General features: G+C 39.5%; 1 protein-coding gene across 2 annotated transcripts in view; it reads right to left on the bottom strand.

Annotated features, from left to right (window-relative positions):
* Nucleotides 1-5,625: 5,625 nt before the first annotated feature.
* The window catches only part of GPC6 (glypican 6), a 1,082,045-nt gene continuing 1,071,670 nt past the window's right edge, over nt 5,626-16,000 (bottom strand). For both annotated transcript variants that reach the window (XM_038569871.1, XM_038569872.1), the window contains 2 exons: nt 13,730-13,905; nt 5,626-10,041 (listed from right to left, as the gene is read on the bottom strand). In XM_038569871.1, the coding sequence (XP_038425799.1) occupies nt 9,839-10,041; nt 13,730-13,905 (379 nt within the window). In that variant the 3' untranslated portion in view covers nt 5,626-9,838. The remainder of the gene's footprint in view (nt 10,042-13,729; nt 13,906-16,000) is intronic.

Raw genomic sequence — 16,000 nt, 5'->3', positions numbered from 1 at the left:
TGGTTAGTGTTTAGAGCTGGACATTTGTGCGTTGGGATTATACAGTGTGCTTGACAATGTCAGAGTCATCTTTGGATTTTTTATTCTGATTCCAGATGTTTTTCAATAGAAGTAGGTAGGGTGGATTTAAATCAGAAGTTTAGTTGTGAATAACATTACCCAGTATTTCTTCAGGTGGGTGGGTGTTTTGAAAAATTATAAGGTGTCATATATGTTTACATGTAAATTGATCTTGCGGATAGCCATTATTCATACATGGGGTGACCATATAATTTATCATTCAAACCTGGAAAACTCTGGAGAGTGAAAGAGGTACTGTTAATTATTATATTGAGAGAACAGATATAACTGGACTGTCTCAGGCGATTTGGGACATACAGACTTCTTATCTATACCTTGTGAGGGGAGAAGAGTATTTCTTCATTCAATGTACTTTACTTCCTCTGTGATTTCTTTTTTTCCATTTCTTTTATCTTTTGTTAACCAGTTCTCTTTCCACAGCACCCTTATGCCTGTCTCTTCAATCTCTTGGTACTTGGTGGAAGCCTTTATCCTAACAGTCATCATAGTGATTATACAGTCAGGTGGTATGGATTTGTTTGGTATTCCCCCCCTTATACCGACCCTAGACTCTTGGGAAGAGGGCACATGTATTCTGACTTATTTACTTATATTTATCTTTATTGTAGTAAAAGAAACATAGCATAAAGCTTACCATCTTCATAATTTTTAAGTGTACAGTACAGTAGTGTTACCTCTACATACATTGTTGTACAACAGACCTTTAGAACCTTTTCATATTCGCAAAACTCAAGCAATTCATTGAACAATAGCTCTCATTTGCCCATCCCATGGTGCCTGGCAACCAGCATTCTAGTTCCTGTTTCTAAGAGCCTGACAGAGTTAGATGTGGCATAAAAGTAAAATCATGCAATATTCGTCTTTTTTGTGACTAGCTCATTTCACTTAGCATAATGTCCTTGTTCTATCCATGTTGTAGTGTTTGACAGGACTTCCTTCTTTTTTTAGACTGACTAGGATTCTGTTGTACCATATAAAAATATAAATATATATATATATATATATTATTCATGGATCCATGATGGACACTCAGGTTGCATCTACCTCTTGGCTATTGTGAATAATGCTGCCTTGAACATGGGAGGGTTAATATCTCTTCAAGATCCTGTTATTTATTTATTTATTTATTTATTTATTTATTTATTTATTATTCATGAGAGAAACAGAGAGAGAGAGAGAGAGAGAGAGAGAGGCAGAGACACAGGCAGAGGGAGAAGCAGACTCCATGCAGGGAGCCTGATGTGGAACTTGATCCCAGGAATCCAGGATCACACCCTGGGCTGAAGGCAGCGCTAAACCGCTGGGCCTCCTGGGCCGCCCAATTTCCTGTTTTCAATTCTGGTTGGTGTTGCTGGGTCATATGGTAATTCTATGTTTAGTTTTTTTTTTTTATGTTTAGTTTTTTGAGGAAAAAAACACACTCTTCTTCCATAGTGTTTTCTGCAGTTGCTGTATCATTTTCCATTTCTACCAACGGTACACAAGGATTCCAACTTCCTTGCACCCTCACCAATGTTGTTATTATCTTTTTTTCTTTTTTTGGACGGTGGCCATCCTACTGGGTGTCAGGTAACAGTTCATCGTGTTTTGATTTTCATTTCCCTGTTGATTAGTGATGTTGAGCACATTTTCATAGCTTGTTGGCTTTTCTCTATGATTTCTTTTTAAGGACACTCACAGTGAAGGCTCAGAAATGCTCAGATAAATGTAGGAAGCATCATGCATTTCAAAGGGTACTGGATTTCTATTCTTTTCTCTTTTTTCCTGTTACTTCCTCGTATAAGCTACATCACCCTCCCTGCCAATGAAGTACAAGGAGGGGACAGATCATAGGATTGCTTCAGAAAAAGGAAGATTTTGGATGTAGGAAACTCTTTTTTTATTTCTTTCCTAGAGAAATCATTTAGCTTGTACATTTCTCATGGCTCATGCTCTCTATAGACATACTACTCAATATAAAATTTTCTGTTTTACATTAAAAAAGAAAATAGAGACTCTCAAGATCAAAAACAAACAAATGCATAGAACCTGGGTTTATTTTGGTATAGAAAGTAGCCTTAACATGCTCATTGTCATGCAATGGTTCAAATAAAAACCAATAAAATCAGTACTATGTCACTAACAAGTTTTTAATAAAGCCATTCCGGCGACATTTCTTTGGCTTAATATAATTTGGGGACATCTAATCTTTCACGTACAGGAACTCAGTTTGTGCTAATTCACAATATGTGAGTCAAGACCAGAAATGAATTGGAAGACTGTTAGGGTATCATTCTACCAGACTTGGGTTCTGTGGCTGAGCTACTTGGCTGGTTCTATAAATTAGCAAGAGATTGATAAAAGCCCAAATGATTTACATCAGATCTTTTAAGATTTGGGTGGACTAGGTATGGAACAAAGTAAAAGAAAAAAGGGAGAGAGTAGACATTCTAAGGAGACTATGGTAGCTTCTCTGATCTGTAAAATAAGGGTGGTAATTCCTGCCTACTTCATGGAGGCAGAGAAAAGATTCTGAAAGAGAATAAATTTAAAGCTCCCTTTGGGGTCAAGTGCTTTGTGTAAGAATAAGGCATTTTATATCTTGAAAGAGAAACAGAGTTTTGTAGACAAACCTTTCTCTGATTCGATATTCACTAGCTTTATGAAATGTGTCAAAAGTAGCATTTTAAGAGGGATAAAAATCTGTAATCAGTACCCCTGGTTTGCTCAGGTAAGGAGGGCAGTAGTGTGAGGCACAATCCAACAATAAAAGAAGAAGAGAGGCACAAGGGTGCTCTGCACTTTGGTCTTTATTTTAACTGTGAAAATGATCACCAGGACTTTGATTTGTTTGGATCTTCAATGTCATAGTCTTCACAAGATGTTGTAACCATCAGTTTAGTCAACAAAGCAGTCAAACTGGTTGTCTCCTTGAACGGACTATTTTTGGATTGTTTTGATTTGTTTGGGGTCCACTTGACCATCTGAACAGATAAATGAATGATAGACATTATAACGTATGGGAGAAATCGCTGGGAATTGGACATGGAAGATTTGCTTCCTGTGAGTATGACATGTGAACCAAAATGACAAAGGGAAAGCAGATTTGACTCACAGGTTCCTCTCGAGGCATCAAACTTTGGTTCACACTGGGTTTAAGTTTAAAACTATGCAAGAACCCGGGACTCAGTAGTTTATTTACTTTGGATTCTCATTTTGAAAAATAACAACAAAAAACAGAATGCACCTAAATGGCACTTCATCTCAGAATAAAATTTTAATATATACCCTCTGTGTGAGTAAACACCTATGGATTCCTGTTCGCACACTTGCTGCCAATTCTCAGAACACCCTTGGATAATTTTCTTGTACTTATATTTAAAAAAAAAACAAATTATCCTTAGATACTGCCACTTTTCTCCCTAGTTATTATAGATTTTAGTTCCTATGGCCTCACCTATGTGACTAGGCAAGTTAATCAAGTTTGCTGTGATTCATTTTATTCAGTATAAAATGAGCATTATTCTTGCATCATAGAAATCCTATAAAGATCAAATACATAAAGATCTTAGCATAGTTCCTTGGTAAAAGTGTCTTAAAATACTCCTAGGTACCACAAGTAGGGCTGCTGCTGCAGGGATGGATCCTTTTAGGGCTCCAGCTTTACCAGGTGGTAAAGGACTGTGACTTTGGCCATTTGGCTTACATGGCTGTCATTTAGCTCTTCAACCATCTCCCACCACCCAACAGCTCACTTACTAATTCCCAACCACACAGGAGGACCTAAAGATCATTCCTGGACAGAGATCTTTGTATTTGCTTGTCCTCTGCCTGGAACTCTCTGTACCGGGTCTGCATGGCTGTCTCCCTCCTATTATGAGATCACAGCTTGAGGATCACCTGGGGAGCCTCTCCTGGAGAGAGTCTGCTCCTTAGTCATGACCCCTTTTCCTATTTTAGTTCCTTTGTGGCACCTCTGCTTTCTGATGTCATCTTGTTTTTTATTTACTTATGCGTTGTCTCTCTCTCCCTTACTAGGATGTAAGCAGTCTGAAAGCAGAAATCTTGGTGCCTTGGTCTGGCACCCAGAGCTGTGTCTGACACAGGATGCATTGTTCATTACGTATCATTTGAAAGAATGGATTACTATTATTGCCTACATCAAATTTTTCCTTTATTTTAAAAATCCCCAGACACTCTTTCCTATTGAAGAGCATATGGCTTTATTTAAGGTAAATATTCTAACACTTGCCTTGAATCAGTTTGTTCGTCTTTCTGCTTCTCTCCGAACGTGAGCACTCAGAGGGTAAAAATGTCCATTTTCTTGCTCTCCTTTATGTTTCGAGGTATGCAAGAGAATAAGCTTCTTAAGCAAGCTATAAAGGCAGGCATCTAATTCCTCCTGGCTATGCTGTGTGCCCCATTTATAAGCCAACAAAATATGTCTGGCCACTTGCTTACATAAACAAATAAATATGTCTATGGAATGGAAATGCATCCACACTAAATGAATTGTGAACGTCGGCCTGAATAGACAAACTTGTGGGTGTATCTTTCTAGCTCTTGAGCTGGAAACAATAATTCAGGTCTAATTGTCACTACTTTACAAGTTGATATTTTAAAAAATCAATGCCATCCTTCATATTTGTGAGTGTGCTTTAACTATACCTCAGACCATTTATCCAAAGAGCAAATTAAAATAAATATTGTTACCTGATAAAAGTCTCTGTGGTTTTAAATGTTTTCCCCCAAAACTGTTTCAATGTTTTTCCTTTCCATGAAATTGCGTTCAGTTTAATTCCAAATAAAAGTTGTTATATTCTGCTTTTATATATGGAATTCTCCTAAAGTTTCTTAAATCTTTTGAAGAAATTGCTTTTCTCATTAGAAACCAAAATAGTAATAATGTGAACTAAATTATAATATTGCTTATGTTTAAACATTGTAGTCTTGAGAACTTTATTTATATGGTTTCCTTTATTTAAAAGAGCATTCTTGGAATAAACGTTATATTTGTAGTAATCATGGTTAATTGTAAAAAGTGAGTAACTGGTGGTTTTGACAACCAGTGATCAGCACCTAGAGCAGGTTTAGCACAGAGTAGGAGTTTAATAAATATCTGTTAAATGAATCTTTAGCATGTTATACAACATTTAGCATTCCTGATAGCATGGAAACTTTCAGAAATATAAAAATCAATGCAGTTGCTAAATTTGGAAATGGTTAGTCTTTTCACATATTATCTTATTTTTCTCACCTCATTGCTGAAGTACTGACATCAGTTCTCAAACCACTAAATTTTATCTTAAAGAAGAAACCAATACAAAAGGAGAGAGATACAGTATCTTCTGTACACATTTGGAAAGCTCTTCAATGTTCCAAAGTTCTAAAAGTTCATGATTTCAAAAGCCAAGTATATTTAGATGAGTGGTGCTGATTTAATCTATGGTTCTTTTTCTTTCTTTTAATATTGCGGTTTCTAAAAAGGTCTCAAGCAAAAAGAAATTCGAAACCTCTGAAATTTAGACTATGACAAAAATTAAGACAATGCAGCAAGGGCACTGGTAGATTTTTAAAAACTATTTTAATACAAGATTAATAGCAATTTTCTATCCAAATCAGAAATGAAAAATCTTAACCCAAGTAATATTCATTTGACAGTCACATAAAATTTCAGGTTTGATTGGTGCACACATTTGTCCTGCATATATATTATGCATATGCACACAGAGACCTCACTGTTCTCCATCTTCAAGGTGTCTTCTCAATGGAAGTACCTCATCACAAGGCAATGTCAAAGATTCCAGTAACTATTCAACTTTGAATGAGGTTCAAATAGCCCCAGGCTAGCCTGAGTCCCACGCCATAGCAAACCATGATGTAGCAAGGCTCCAGAATGCATACAAATCAATACTCTATTTGTATAACTTGGCCTGAAACTAAACACTGGCTAATGTCTCCACCAAGGAGAAACACTTTGCAAATGTAGAAGTTACGGGCTCCTTTACTCTTCTCTTGGCAAAGCCGAACTGCTCTCCCCCATCCTCTTGTAGGTTAGAAGTCAGGTCTATTAGTGACAGTAAGTAAATAAAGGGGAGTTTGTATTCCTGCAAGTTTTGGATCAGTCAAAACTTACATTTGCTAACACTTCCACCTTTAAATCAAACCACCTGATAATTAGCCTTGCAAAGAGAAGCAATAAAAGAATCACAACTCAGGAATTTGCTCAGTTTTTATTCCTCCTTGGGGACTTTAGTTGGTGTTCAGTGTGTAGCCAAAACATGTATGTAATGGCTAAAGCGTTAAAGTAGGCTAACGTCTGCAGCAGGGAATATAAATTAAATATCAGGGTTCTGTGTCCAATAATATTTTCAACATGTTTGAGTTATAGAACGTTACTTGTATAATTACTACTTCATAGTGTTTTTCAGTGTCGACCAAGTAGTATTTTCAATCCCTTACAATGAAAGCCGGTAATACCAGTTACTTCGCTGGGTAAGTCAGCGTAAGGGAGTCCGATTGCCAGTGCTAATGGTGTTCTCAGGTGGCTGTCATCAAGGTAGGGACTTGATCTTCATTCAAGTGACAGAAGGCTGTCACGGCTACCCTTCAGTACAGAACCGTCAGCAGAGCGCCAATTCATGACTCGGCAATTCGTTCTTCTCTGCTAAAGACTTTAGCCTCTGTTTAGCTTTTGTTCTAACATATACAAAGTATAATATACACCAATTACAGACGTGTATTTCTGTTAGAAAAATACATATTATAACTAAAGAACATGTAAAGAGAGGCACTTCAATAAGCTAAGTGTTTGCGGTCATGAGCATCACCCAGTAATTTCTAGTGTCAGACTTCAGTAAGCCCAATCCTCCCTACTCCTAACAGAGGTGGTGATGTGATTGCAGAATTTTGGGGACACCAGAACAAATGAGGGCAGAGCGAGAGAAATGCTGGGGCATCGTTTCTTCCCCTAGCACTATGTCGAGACGAGAGAAATTAATGTGGCAGGGGCAGAGGAGAGAGGGAGGAATGCTGAAATCCTTACTGAAATGGGATAATGAGATTAAACTCCCTTAGGACAGAAAAACAGGTCTCATGTTAAATTGGTCTGAAAATCATATGACAGAGTCGGATGATGATAAAAACTAGGAAGCACGATTTGAAGACTATTTTGACCACATCCATGCAGGGGACGAGTGTTGTGGCATCAGTAACTGACAGTCATCTCAGCTCTCTGCCTGGCTCGTGGGGGATCACTGTATCTCACCACTATGAATAATACCGATCATGAAGGTGTCAAAACAAATGAAGCAGGCGTTTCTATATTATCTGGGCATTTAGTGTGTACAGAACATGGGTTCACATTCATTAATATAATGTGTATTCATACACATGCACAAAACCTTTTGGGGTGAGAGCACAGAGGAAACGAGGCATTTTGATCTATTTCATAGAAGACAATGCAGAAATATTGAAAAAAGGAAAGACTTAAGAGTTTAAAGCCATAAAAACAAGTTATTACTCCAATATTCTGGAAAATCAAGAGGGATTTAATTTGTATTGCACCTTAATTACCGGGGAAAGACAATACTGATTTCTGAGCATACAATGAAATGGGCAACATAAATGATTGGTCCTTCATAGACATGTTTTCTGTGTCATTGGTGATAGGAAGCCGAAGTTTGGCAGTGAAATGGATGGTTTTCTAGAAGTATGCAATCCTGAATTAGATTAGGTGTTACTTTCATAGAGATTTAAATGAAAAGATGCCACAAAGTCTCTCAGAATCCTACTTTTTATACTTCATTAGGCATAAAATAGCAATAGATGCTTCTAAATACTTTGCAGTTTTGCAAAAGTGCTCAAATATACTTAATACTATTGTGCCGCATGTGTTCTACTTAAAGGTGATGACTAAATCAATAACTAATTATAATTTTGATGAGAGTGAAGATCGAAAAATACCATTTACGTGCCATTTCTGCCAATGGGTTAAATAAAATGTGACTGGCATACTATGGTGTCTTGAAACACTACTTTTCCCAACCCCAGATCATCATAAAAACCAAGGAAACACATGGATAGCCAACAAGAATAAAGCCCCAGTTTGGTTTATTTTGCTTCTCTCTAACATGGGGAGCATAGGGCCTGGCTTTGGTACACTTGGAGGGTCAGTTAGGCTTGTGGCTTTAAAGTGGCCTCTCGAGTTAGGTCATATGTCCAAGTGCCAAGCAGGAATCCCAGGCTGAAGGTGTACATGAAAGCAATGGTTTTGCATGTATACCACATTCTTTATGTATACGGTTTCCAACACCAGGACAGTTCCTGCACACCCGTGGCTCTCCCCATGAGCCCGGTGCTGTCTGGAGCACCCAGGACAAAGCACGCTCATGCAAAAAGGGTGTGCCCTGGCAAACTTTTAATAAACGGACAGTTAGATACGTAAAAAGTTCTCTTTCTTGATTCTTGGTGCTCACAGATCGTTGAGGAATCCCTTCTCTGAGCAGCACAAAACAAGAAGAGCTGGTTGACAAAACATTTTCGTTACAAAGGTGTGTCAACCCTGAGCTTGGAATTAAGAAGTTAAAATCTGTGATTTATATATATAGAGATATAAAAATAGATGATCATACTAAGACTAAAAAAGTGAAAGAAATCTCCATGTCAATACTATATATATATATTTTTTTGTCTTGACTTTTTTTGTTGTGAGTTATTTTGTAAGAGAATGCCCTTGTGATGCAGAAACCAACTGACACAAAGCAAACCATTAAAAATGAAAACTCACTTATGGATCTAATTGCTTAGAAGTTCATTAAAAGAACTCTTATTTTGGGAGGGTAATGAGCACAGAGGCAGAAACCTCAAAATAATGTCAAACCTGTGGCTAAAGCAAAACTATGGTGTCACTGAAGATAATTTTCAATTCAGACCCTTGAGGAGAATGAATTGATGAGAGCGTCCACTAGCAACTGGAGATGAAGAGAAAAATCCGTGCCAATTGCATCCAGTGGACAAACATTAAGAGAATTAAGGAAAATGGTGCCATCGTTGAAACTGAAATTGGGCAAGGTGAGAGAGAGGTGCTGGGTGGTGGCAATTTCACTCTCCTAGTAAAGATGGAATCTAAATTTAGTATCAGTACCCCCAAATCAGTTTGGTAGTGTGTGGATAGAGTGCAAGACGATACCGCCAAGACAACACTGTATTTTCACCACATTAAAAAAAAAGTTTTGAACTTTCTCCCCCAAAGCATTTTTGTAAACCCGATTTATCAGAGAAAAGCTTACACTGGGAGTCGGCTGGCAACGCTGAACTTCCAGCTCTAAAGCTCTTTTATTTTTTGCTCTTGTTTGCTTTTTTGTTGAAAATGCAGTTGTCTTGGGGTTTGGCCTGATTTTACAAGGAAAATTATTTTCTTCCTGCCTTTTTTTTTTTTAAATGGGGGGAAAAAAAACTCACAACGTGAGATTCCTTTACTTCTGCAGCATAAAAGCAAATGAAGGTAAGAAAATCTCCTGGTAAGAAAGATTTGAGTAAGAATTCTCTAGAATAAACAAAGTCCCCATAGATAGCTGAAGGAAAAAGGAAGCAGTCCAGTCTGGCACCCGGTACTCTTTGGGCAAACAGAAAGGGAGACAGAGTGCAGTACTGCTCTCTTCTCATAGAAAACGGTTTAGTTTTTGTGGCATGGTCCATTGTCCAAGAGTGTAAGAAAAGAAGTGAGTTGGCCATTCAAATAGCTAAAATGCAGTTTCATCGGACCAAAAACCCAGGATTATCTGCACAGTCTCTGCAGTGCCAGGACGATGCAGGCGAGGGATCCTGAGAGCAGGGAGTGGCCGAGCTGGGCTGCTGAAGAGTCCACTTCTCTCCGGTCGGGGTCCACTGCGGGAGCCTCTGTGGTGACAAACTCGAACTCCGTAGGACACACGTCATCCATGCACCCACTGCCACTCCCCGAGCCGCTGGATTCATCGCCTGCGGTGGGCAGATTGAAAAAGAGAGTTAGACCATCAACTTGGAAGAAGTGGGGCCACACACCAGATTTGGGTCTGGTGGTGGAAAAATACATTACCCAACCCCATGGGTTTGTGATGAGACAAATCAAAATAGATGTTTGAGGCACAGTGTTAACTGACATCCAGTTACTCAGCTTAGGAAAGGTATGGATTCTAGACCAGAGAAGGCACCATACCCACCATGTTGGCGTTGGAAAGGTTATTTCTTGGCTAATGTTTAAATTGCCTTAAGAACGTCCATCCCTCGCTCTTTTTGTACCTTAGGGCCATTTTTCTCACCATACCCTTGTAAGGGATTTTGAAAAAAAAAAAATCAAACGAAGAATAGTGTTTTGTGACGTGTGGGTAGGGCGTGTGCAAAATGTAAACCTCAGTGTCCATGTATGAGGTTATATTGGAATACAGTCACCCCCTTTGCTGATGCATCATCTCATTCTGCCTTCATATATGGCTTTTAAAACTGAACATATGTAATATCTTTCTTTACAGAAAAGGTGCACCATTCCCCATTTGAAACCAACACCAGGGCTCCCATCTCGTATGTTGTGTTGGCATGGCATCCTCTCACTTGTCTGCCATACCTTCTGGGCCTGCTCTAGTCCCACCTGTCATCACTTGCTTCCTTCCTGTTGCATCAACCCTGTGTCTCAGACCTGGGTCCCGGTTCAGTCTCCATCAATTTCCATCTGTGTGAAAGTACTTGGCACGTTTGCAATTGCATTATTAACTTGCTTGTTTTCTTGTGGATGGTAGAGACTTTGTGTGGTGCCTACCATTCACTTCTGTATCCCCATTGCCTTTAATGGTCCCTAGCATGCAGCAGGTGCACAATAAATACTTGTTGAATAATTAAATGTGCCTTAGGAAGTTTCTTCAACTTCTGTCAGTTTCCTCATTTCAAGAGATACAAGAACATTTAAATGCAGAATATGTGTGAAGCCACCCTGGTGAAATGGGTGAAAGAGGCACCAAACCCAGTGCTTGCAATGATGCCTGATGGAAAAACAAAACAAAACAAAACATGGTTCCTCCAGCAAAGAGGACCTAGAATTTAAGCTGCCGTTTTTTAAGTGAATGAGGGCAAGCCAGTTAATCTCACTGTGGCTCTGCTTCTTCAGCTGTAAAAATGAGAATATTCATATCTGTTTCACAGAATCGTTAGGGGGTATTAGTGAGATGATGTGCCTGGGAGGACTCAGGAAACTGTAAAGTCGGCAATGAAATTTACTATTTTCCCCACTTGCTCAAAGATTCATTCAATAGACCTAAATTCCTCCCTGTTGGCCTGAACCAAGGATGTGCTTGTTGAGCTGCGCCTGACATTACTGGCACCATCTTGGCTGCTAGATGCTACATAAGTGAAGCCAAAGTAACGCAGGGACTCTTCTCATGTCCCCCTGAGTAAGCAAGGCACAACTCAGTACGATTCTTTTATTCTTTTTTTTTTTTTAAGATTTTATTTATTTATTCATTAGACACACACACACACACACACACACACACACAGAGGCAGAGACACAGGCAGAGGGAGAAGCAGGCTCCATGCTTGCAGGCTCCAGGGAGCCTGATATAGGACTTGATCCCAGGACTCCAGGATCACACCCTGGGCTGAAGGTGGCGCTAAACCCCTGCGCCACCCGGGCCACCCCACCATCTCCCCCCCCCCCCCAGCTTTTTGTTTTTTTAATAGGACATCTAAATACCAGGTAAGATCACTTGAATACACTATACCAGGTTCTTAACATTTTCTCGGATTTATCTTTAGTGGCCTTTACAAAGGGAGAAATGCCCATTAATTAAATTCAGAGATACCAGAACTGCAAAGGGAATTGTTCTTAACACTGGTATTATGAACAAGAAGTAATATAACCTTTACAAAGATATTATTAAAGTGATTTAGAATATTAAAACTGTGGTAAGCAAATAATGACAGGAGATTCCAGCTGAAAGAAATAATGGCCCATCTCTTTCTGAAAAGGAGTCAGAAACACCGGAATTTAAGGGGTGATTTTTTTTTTTTAAATGTCAAAAGCAGGAAGGGTGATGATGGTTGTAAGATGTGATAATGGTTTATATGACAGACACTATCCTAAAATAGAGGACCAAATATGGGGCTTGGGTTAGAGCTAAGTGATGCTCTTAACTGTTGTTAATTTTTATTTTCTTGTGAGGGGAAGTGGAGTACTATCTCTCCTCAAGGACATTCCCTAAGCCTTGCAGATTGACATGTATATAACCTCTTTAGGTCAGAGAGGAGAGAGAAACAAGGCCAACCTCAACTAATTCTTACATTATCTTGAATTATTTATTCCTATAGTCCTCCAGATAATAAAGCATTTCATGAGATAGAGAGGACGATGATGCATTCAAAGGAGCGAAGCTAAGGAATGAGCAGGGGAGAAGCAGAAAGGCTGAAACCTTGGGGAAGGTTCTCTTTTGAAAAGGAAAGAATAGATTTAGTGAAGAGGAAGAGAAATTCTAAGAGGACACTTAGAAACTTTACTGCAATAAAGTCTACTGGGTTGGCAATTACCCTGCATTTAGAAAATTAATTTTTGAGTTACTTAAAATGGGATAAAGCACTAAAAATTTTCTGCAGGGGACAACTCAGTCGGACAATGGCTAGGACTTGGATGACTTAATGTCTTCCATCTGTAACTTGTTTCTTTCTATCTCATTAATTCAAGCACACAAGCATCATCTTTTGCTTCAGTGACCAAATTACAGAATCGCTGGCGACTGCACAGCTTATGTTCAAGAAATCTTTTCCCAAGAACTCTGTGTAAGGACACATATCTTAAAAAAAAAAAAAAAAACAACAACCTTAAAAACAATAAAACAACCCCCCCCCCCCCATTTGTATAGTTAGGCATCTTGAAACCATTTACACAAACCCCAAATTTCATTTAATGCTCACTTACTAGTCTTTCCAATCACTTCTGATATTTTGTGATGGCTAATAAACTAGTTACGTGTCATAAGGCACAAGCATTTCACTATTTCTGTCACTATTTCAGATACGAATGTCTATGGCTCATGCACGTGAGTGACTGGATAGAGGGAGAGCGAACACAGTTGAATACACAGCACCTGAGATACTACCCTAGCTCCTTCACAGACCTGCAAACCAACCTCCCAAAGACCCGCCCTCAGAGGCCTGAATGCTTCCTATTCTATAGAAAAGAAATCCAAGACTCAAGAAACAATTTGCATACAACCCCAGCCAATAAGGGATAAAACAGGGATTCCAACCCACCCTGTTTTGGAAATCTTCAGAAATTCTTCTTTTGGTGGTTGGAAGAGGGGACAAGAGTTTTGGCAGATGCCAATGATGATGGGGGAAGGAGAAGATGAACACATTACTTTGCTGCTTTATCATTAATGGATCAACTGGCAGATGAGACTCAATGTTAGCTTGGGTATTGCTGAATACAGTCCCTTGAAACTATTCCTCAAGACCAGTTATGGTTTTAATAGAATCCTAAGCTTTGTGGGATCAGAACTCTCTGTCCCAAGGACTATAAGCTGCTCTGCAGATTGGGTAAACATGACACAAGATTAAAGATGCACACTGCCCTTGAAGAAAAAATATGGTATAACCTATTTTTCACTGTGGAGTTTACTGGTACTGGTAAAGACTTCCTTACTTGTGTCCTGGAAGTTGACATCATTGCCATTGTACGCGTTCTTTAGTTTGTTGGTCATTACACGTAAAGCCATGATCTGCTGCCTGATGAAAGTGTCAGGCCGTGTGATATCCACGTCTACCTCAGGGTTGTTGATCTGGTTGGTCAGCCCATCATTCATGATCTCAGGCAAGTATCTGCAAAGGCCAAGGTGAAGAGAACAGATTAGCATACGGCAGGAAAGGCCTCAGTACCAGACTGTGCCATGCTGTCTCTGGGCAGTGGGCCAGAACGTCAGCAACAGATGAGCTAGATTCCTGCAAGAAAAGACCAAAAAGTGAAAACAAGGAATAACTTTTCTCATAGGGAGCTATGGCTAAAAAGTGGTTTCAGGGTGATTTTTAAAATGGCACTGAATTCTTTGGGAGGCTTGCCTACAAATGAATGTTCAACTGGGGACTTACAGAAATTTTTTCTTAATTTTTTAAAAGATTTTATTTATTTATTCATGAGAGACACACAGAGAGAGGCAGAGACGTAGGCAGAGGGAGAAGCAGGCTCCCCGCGGGGAACCCAATGTAAGACTCAATCCTGGGAGCCCAGGATCACAACCTGAACCAAAGGCAGATGCTCAACCACTGAGCCACCCACGTGTCCCTGTTTCTTAAAATTATGTTCCTCCTCTATCCCAAATGGAAGATACTAAAGTCCAGGGCTCGCTGGCTTCCTCAGCTCTCCGGTTAATTTTGCTAAGTACTGAATTTGTAAATTAATTATGCTCTTAGAGAATTCTCTGGTACGAGGATACTCTCTCTCAACCAAGGAGGCCTTACCTCAGACTTTAATCAGAAGAAACTTCTGGATATTAAAAAAAACACCTTTCGTAGGTCGAGGTATAACCAGTGAGCCCTGGAATGTTTGAAGTGTCCATAGGGTTTTTATTTTGTAATAGAATCTTGGATCTAATATTTGATATTATGCAAAACAGAAGGGCAAAATCTAATGGTTCTTTAATTCTTTTATTGGCAGATTTAGATTCACATTCCTTTTACTTGTACTAAGATTTAAAAATGTCAGTCCCTTGATGTCAACTGCCCAAGCTGCCTATGTGCTTTTTTATACCAATGGAGACAACAGACTTCAGACAAGTGCTTGGAGCCTCTCTGACTCCGCATGCTCATGACCTGCCCATTCGCAGCCTTCCTTCTCTTCTCCTCCCAGAGCTCTCTACACCTACTTCTTCTGTCTCATTTCTTGTGGCCCTCCTGGAAGGCAGATAGTATAACAGCCTCAAACTGACTTCTCTGCCTGCCTCTTTCTTTCTAGTGCATTCTGCACACACAGTCTGAGTAATCTTCACGAGCTCTTGCTTTCATCATATTACTCTTCTGATAAAACTTTTGGTGATAGTAGCTGATGTCTACTGGGCAATTATCAGCAGGCACTGTGCTAAGCACTTCACGTGTATTTTAAAATGCAGCCCCCTAGCAAATCCAAGAGTTACATGCTATTTTATCTCCACTTTGCAGAAAAGAAAACTGTGGCTGAGTGAGGATGAGTAGCTGTGCGAAAGTTACGGAGTTAACGGGCGGTGAAACCATGATCTAAGCCGAGTAGGTCTAGTTTTAGCGTCCACGTGTCCAAATGGTGCACCATACTGTCTGGTTGACCACAAACGACAGTTCATGTTTTATTGCTCAGCAACCAAAGCCCATTTCCACCCCATCTCTACTTTCTTATGCTGCAACAATCCCTTCAAGGGACCCTCCTTGCCTTACAGAATCCACAGCCTGTATACATTTTCTACTCTCCTGTCCTACAGGCTTTCCTTGCTCACAATGCACTTTCCAATTTAAGTCTCAAATATCCTTAAAGACCCAGGTCAGCCTTCACTTTTCTCTTGAAGATATTTTCCAGCTTTTAGGGATCTACCCATCCTTTTGGAGGGTTGCCACATTCATCTGGGCATTTTGTGCACTGTACAAAGTCATCCACTGATGGAGGGAGCTGGGCTGAAATCCAGCTTGAATTCTGTGCCCACAAAGCAATGCACCTGCAGGGCACCATTCACCAAAGGGACACGTTTTTCTTTTTCTTTCTTTTTTGGAATTGTTTTCTTTTAGAAAATTTCAATTCATACCAACGCAGAGACAACCGGTGTAATGAAGTCTCATAGACCGATCTGGGTGCCTCTTTCTAATTCTTACAAAGGTGCTATATTTGTCTGTGTCCTGGTAAGAAACAGATGGCACACTCAAATAAGTAATAAAGAGAGTTTGAAGAAGAGACAAC

Source organism: Canis lupus, chromosome 22 (genome assembly GCF_011100685.1).
Source record: "Canis lupus familiaris isolate Mischka breed German Shepherd chromosome 22, alternate assembly UU_Cfam_GSD_1.0, whole genome shotgun sequence".
Taxonomy (NCBI): Eukaryota; Metazoa; Chordata; class Mammalia; order Carnivora; family Canidae; genus Canis; species Canis lupus.
This window is presented reverse-complemented; position numbering and strand designations above follow the sequence as displayed.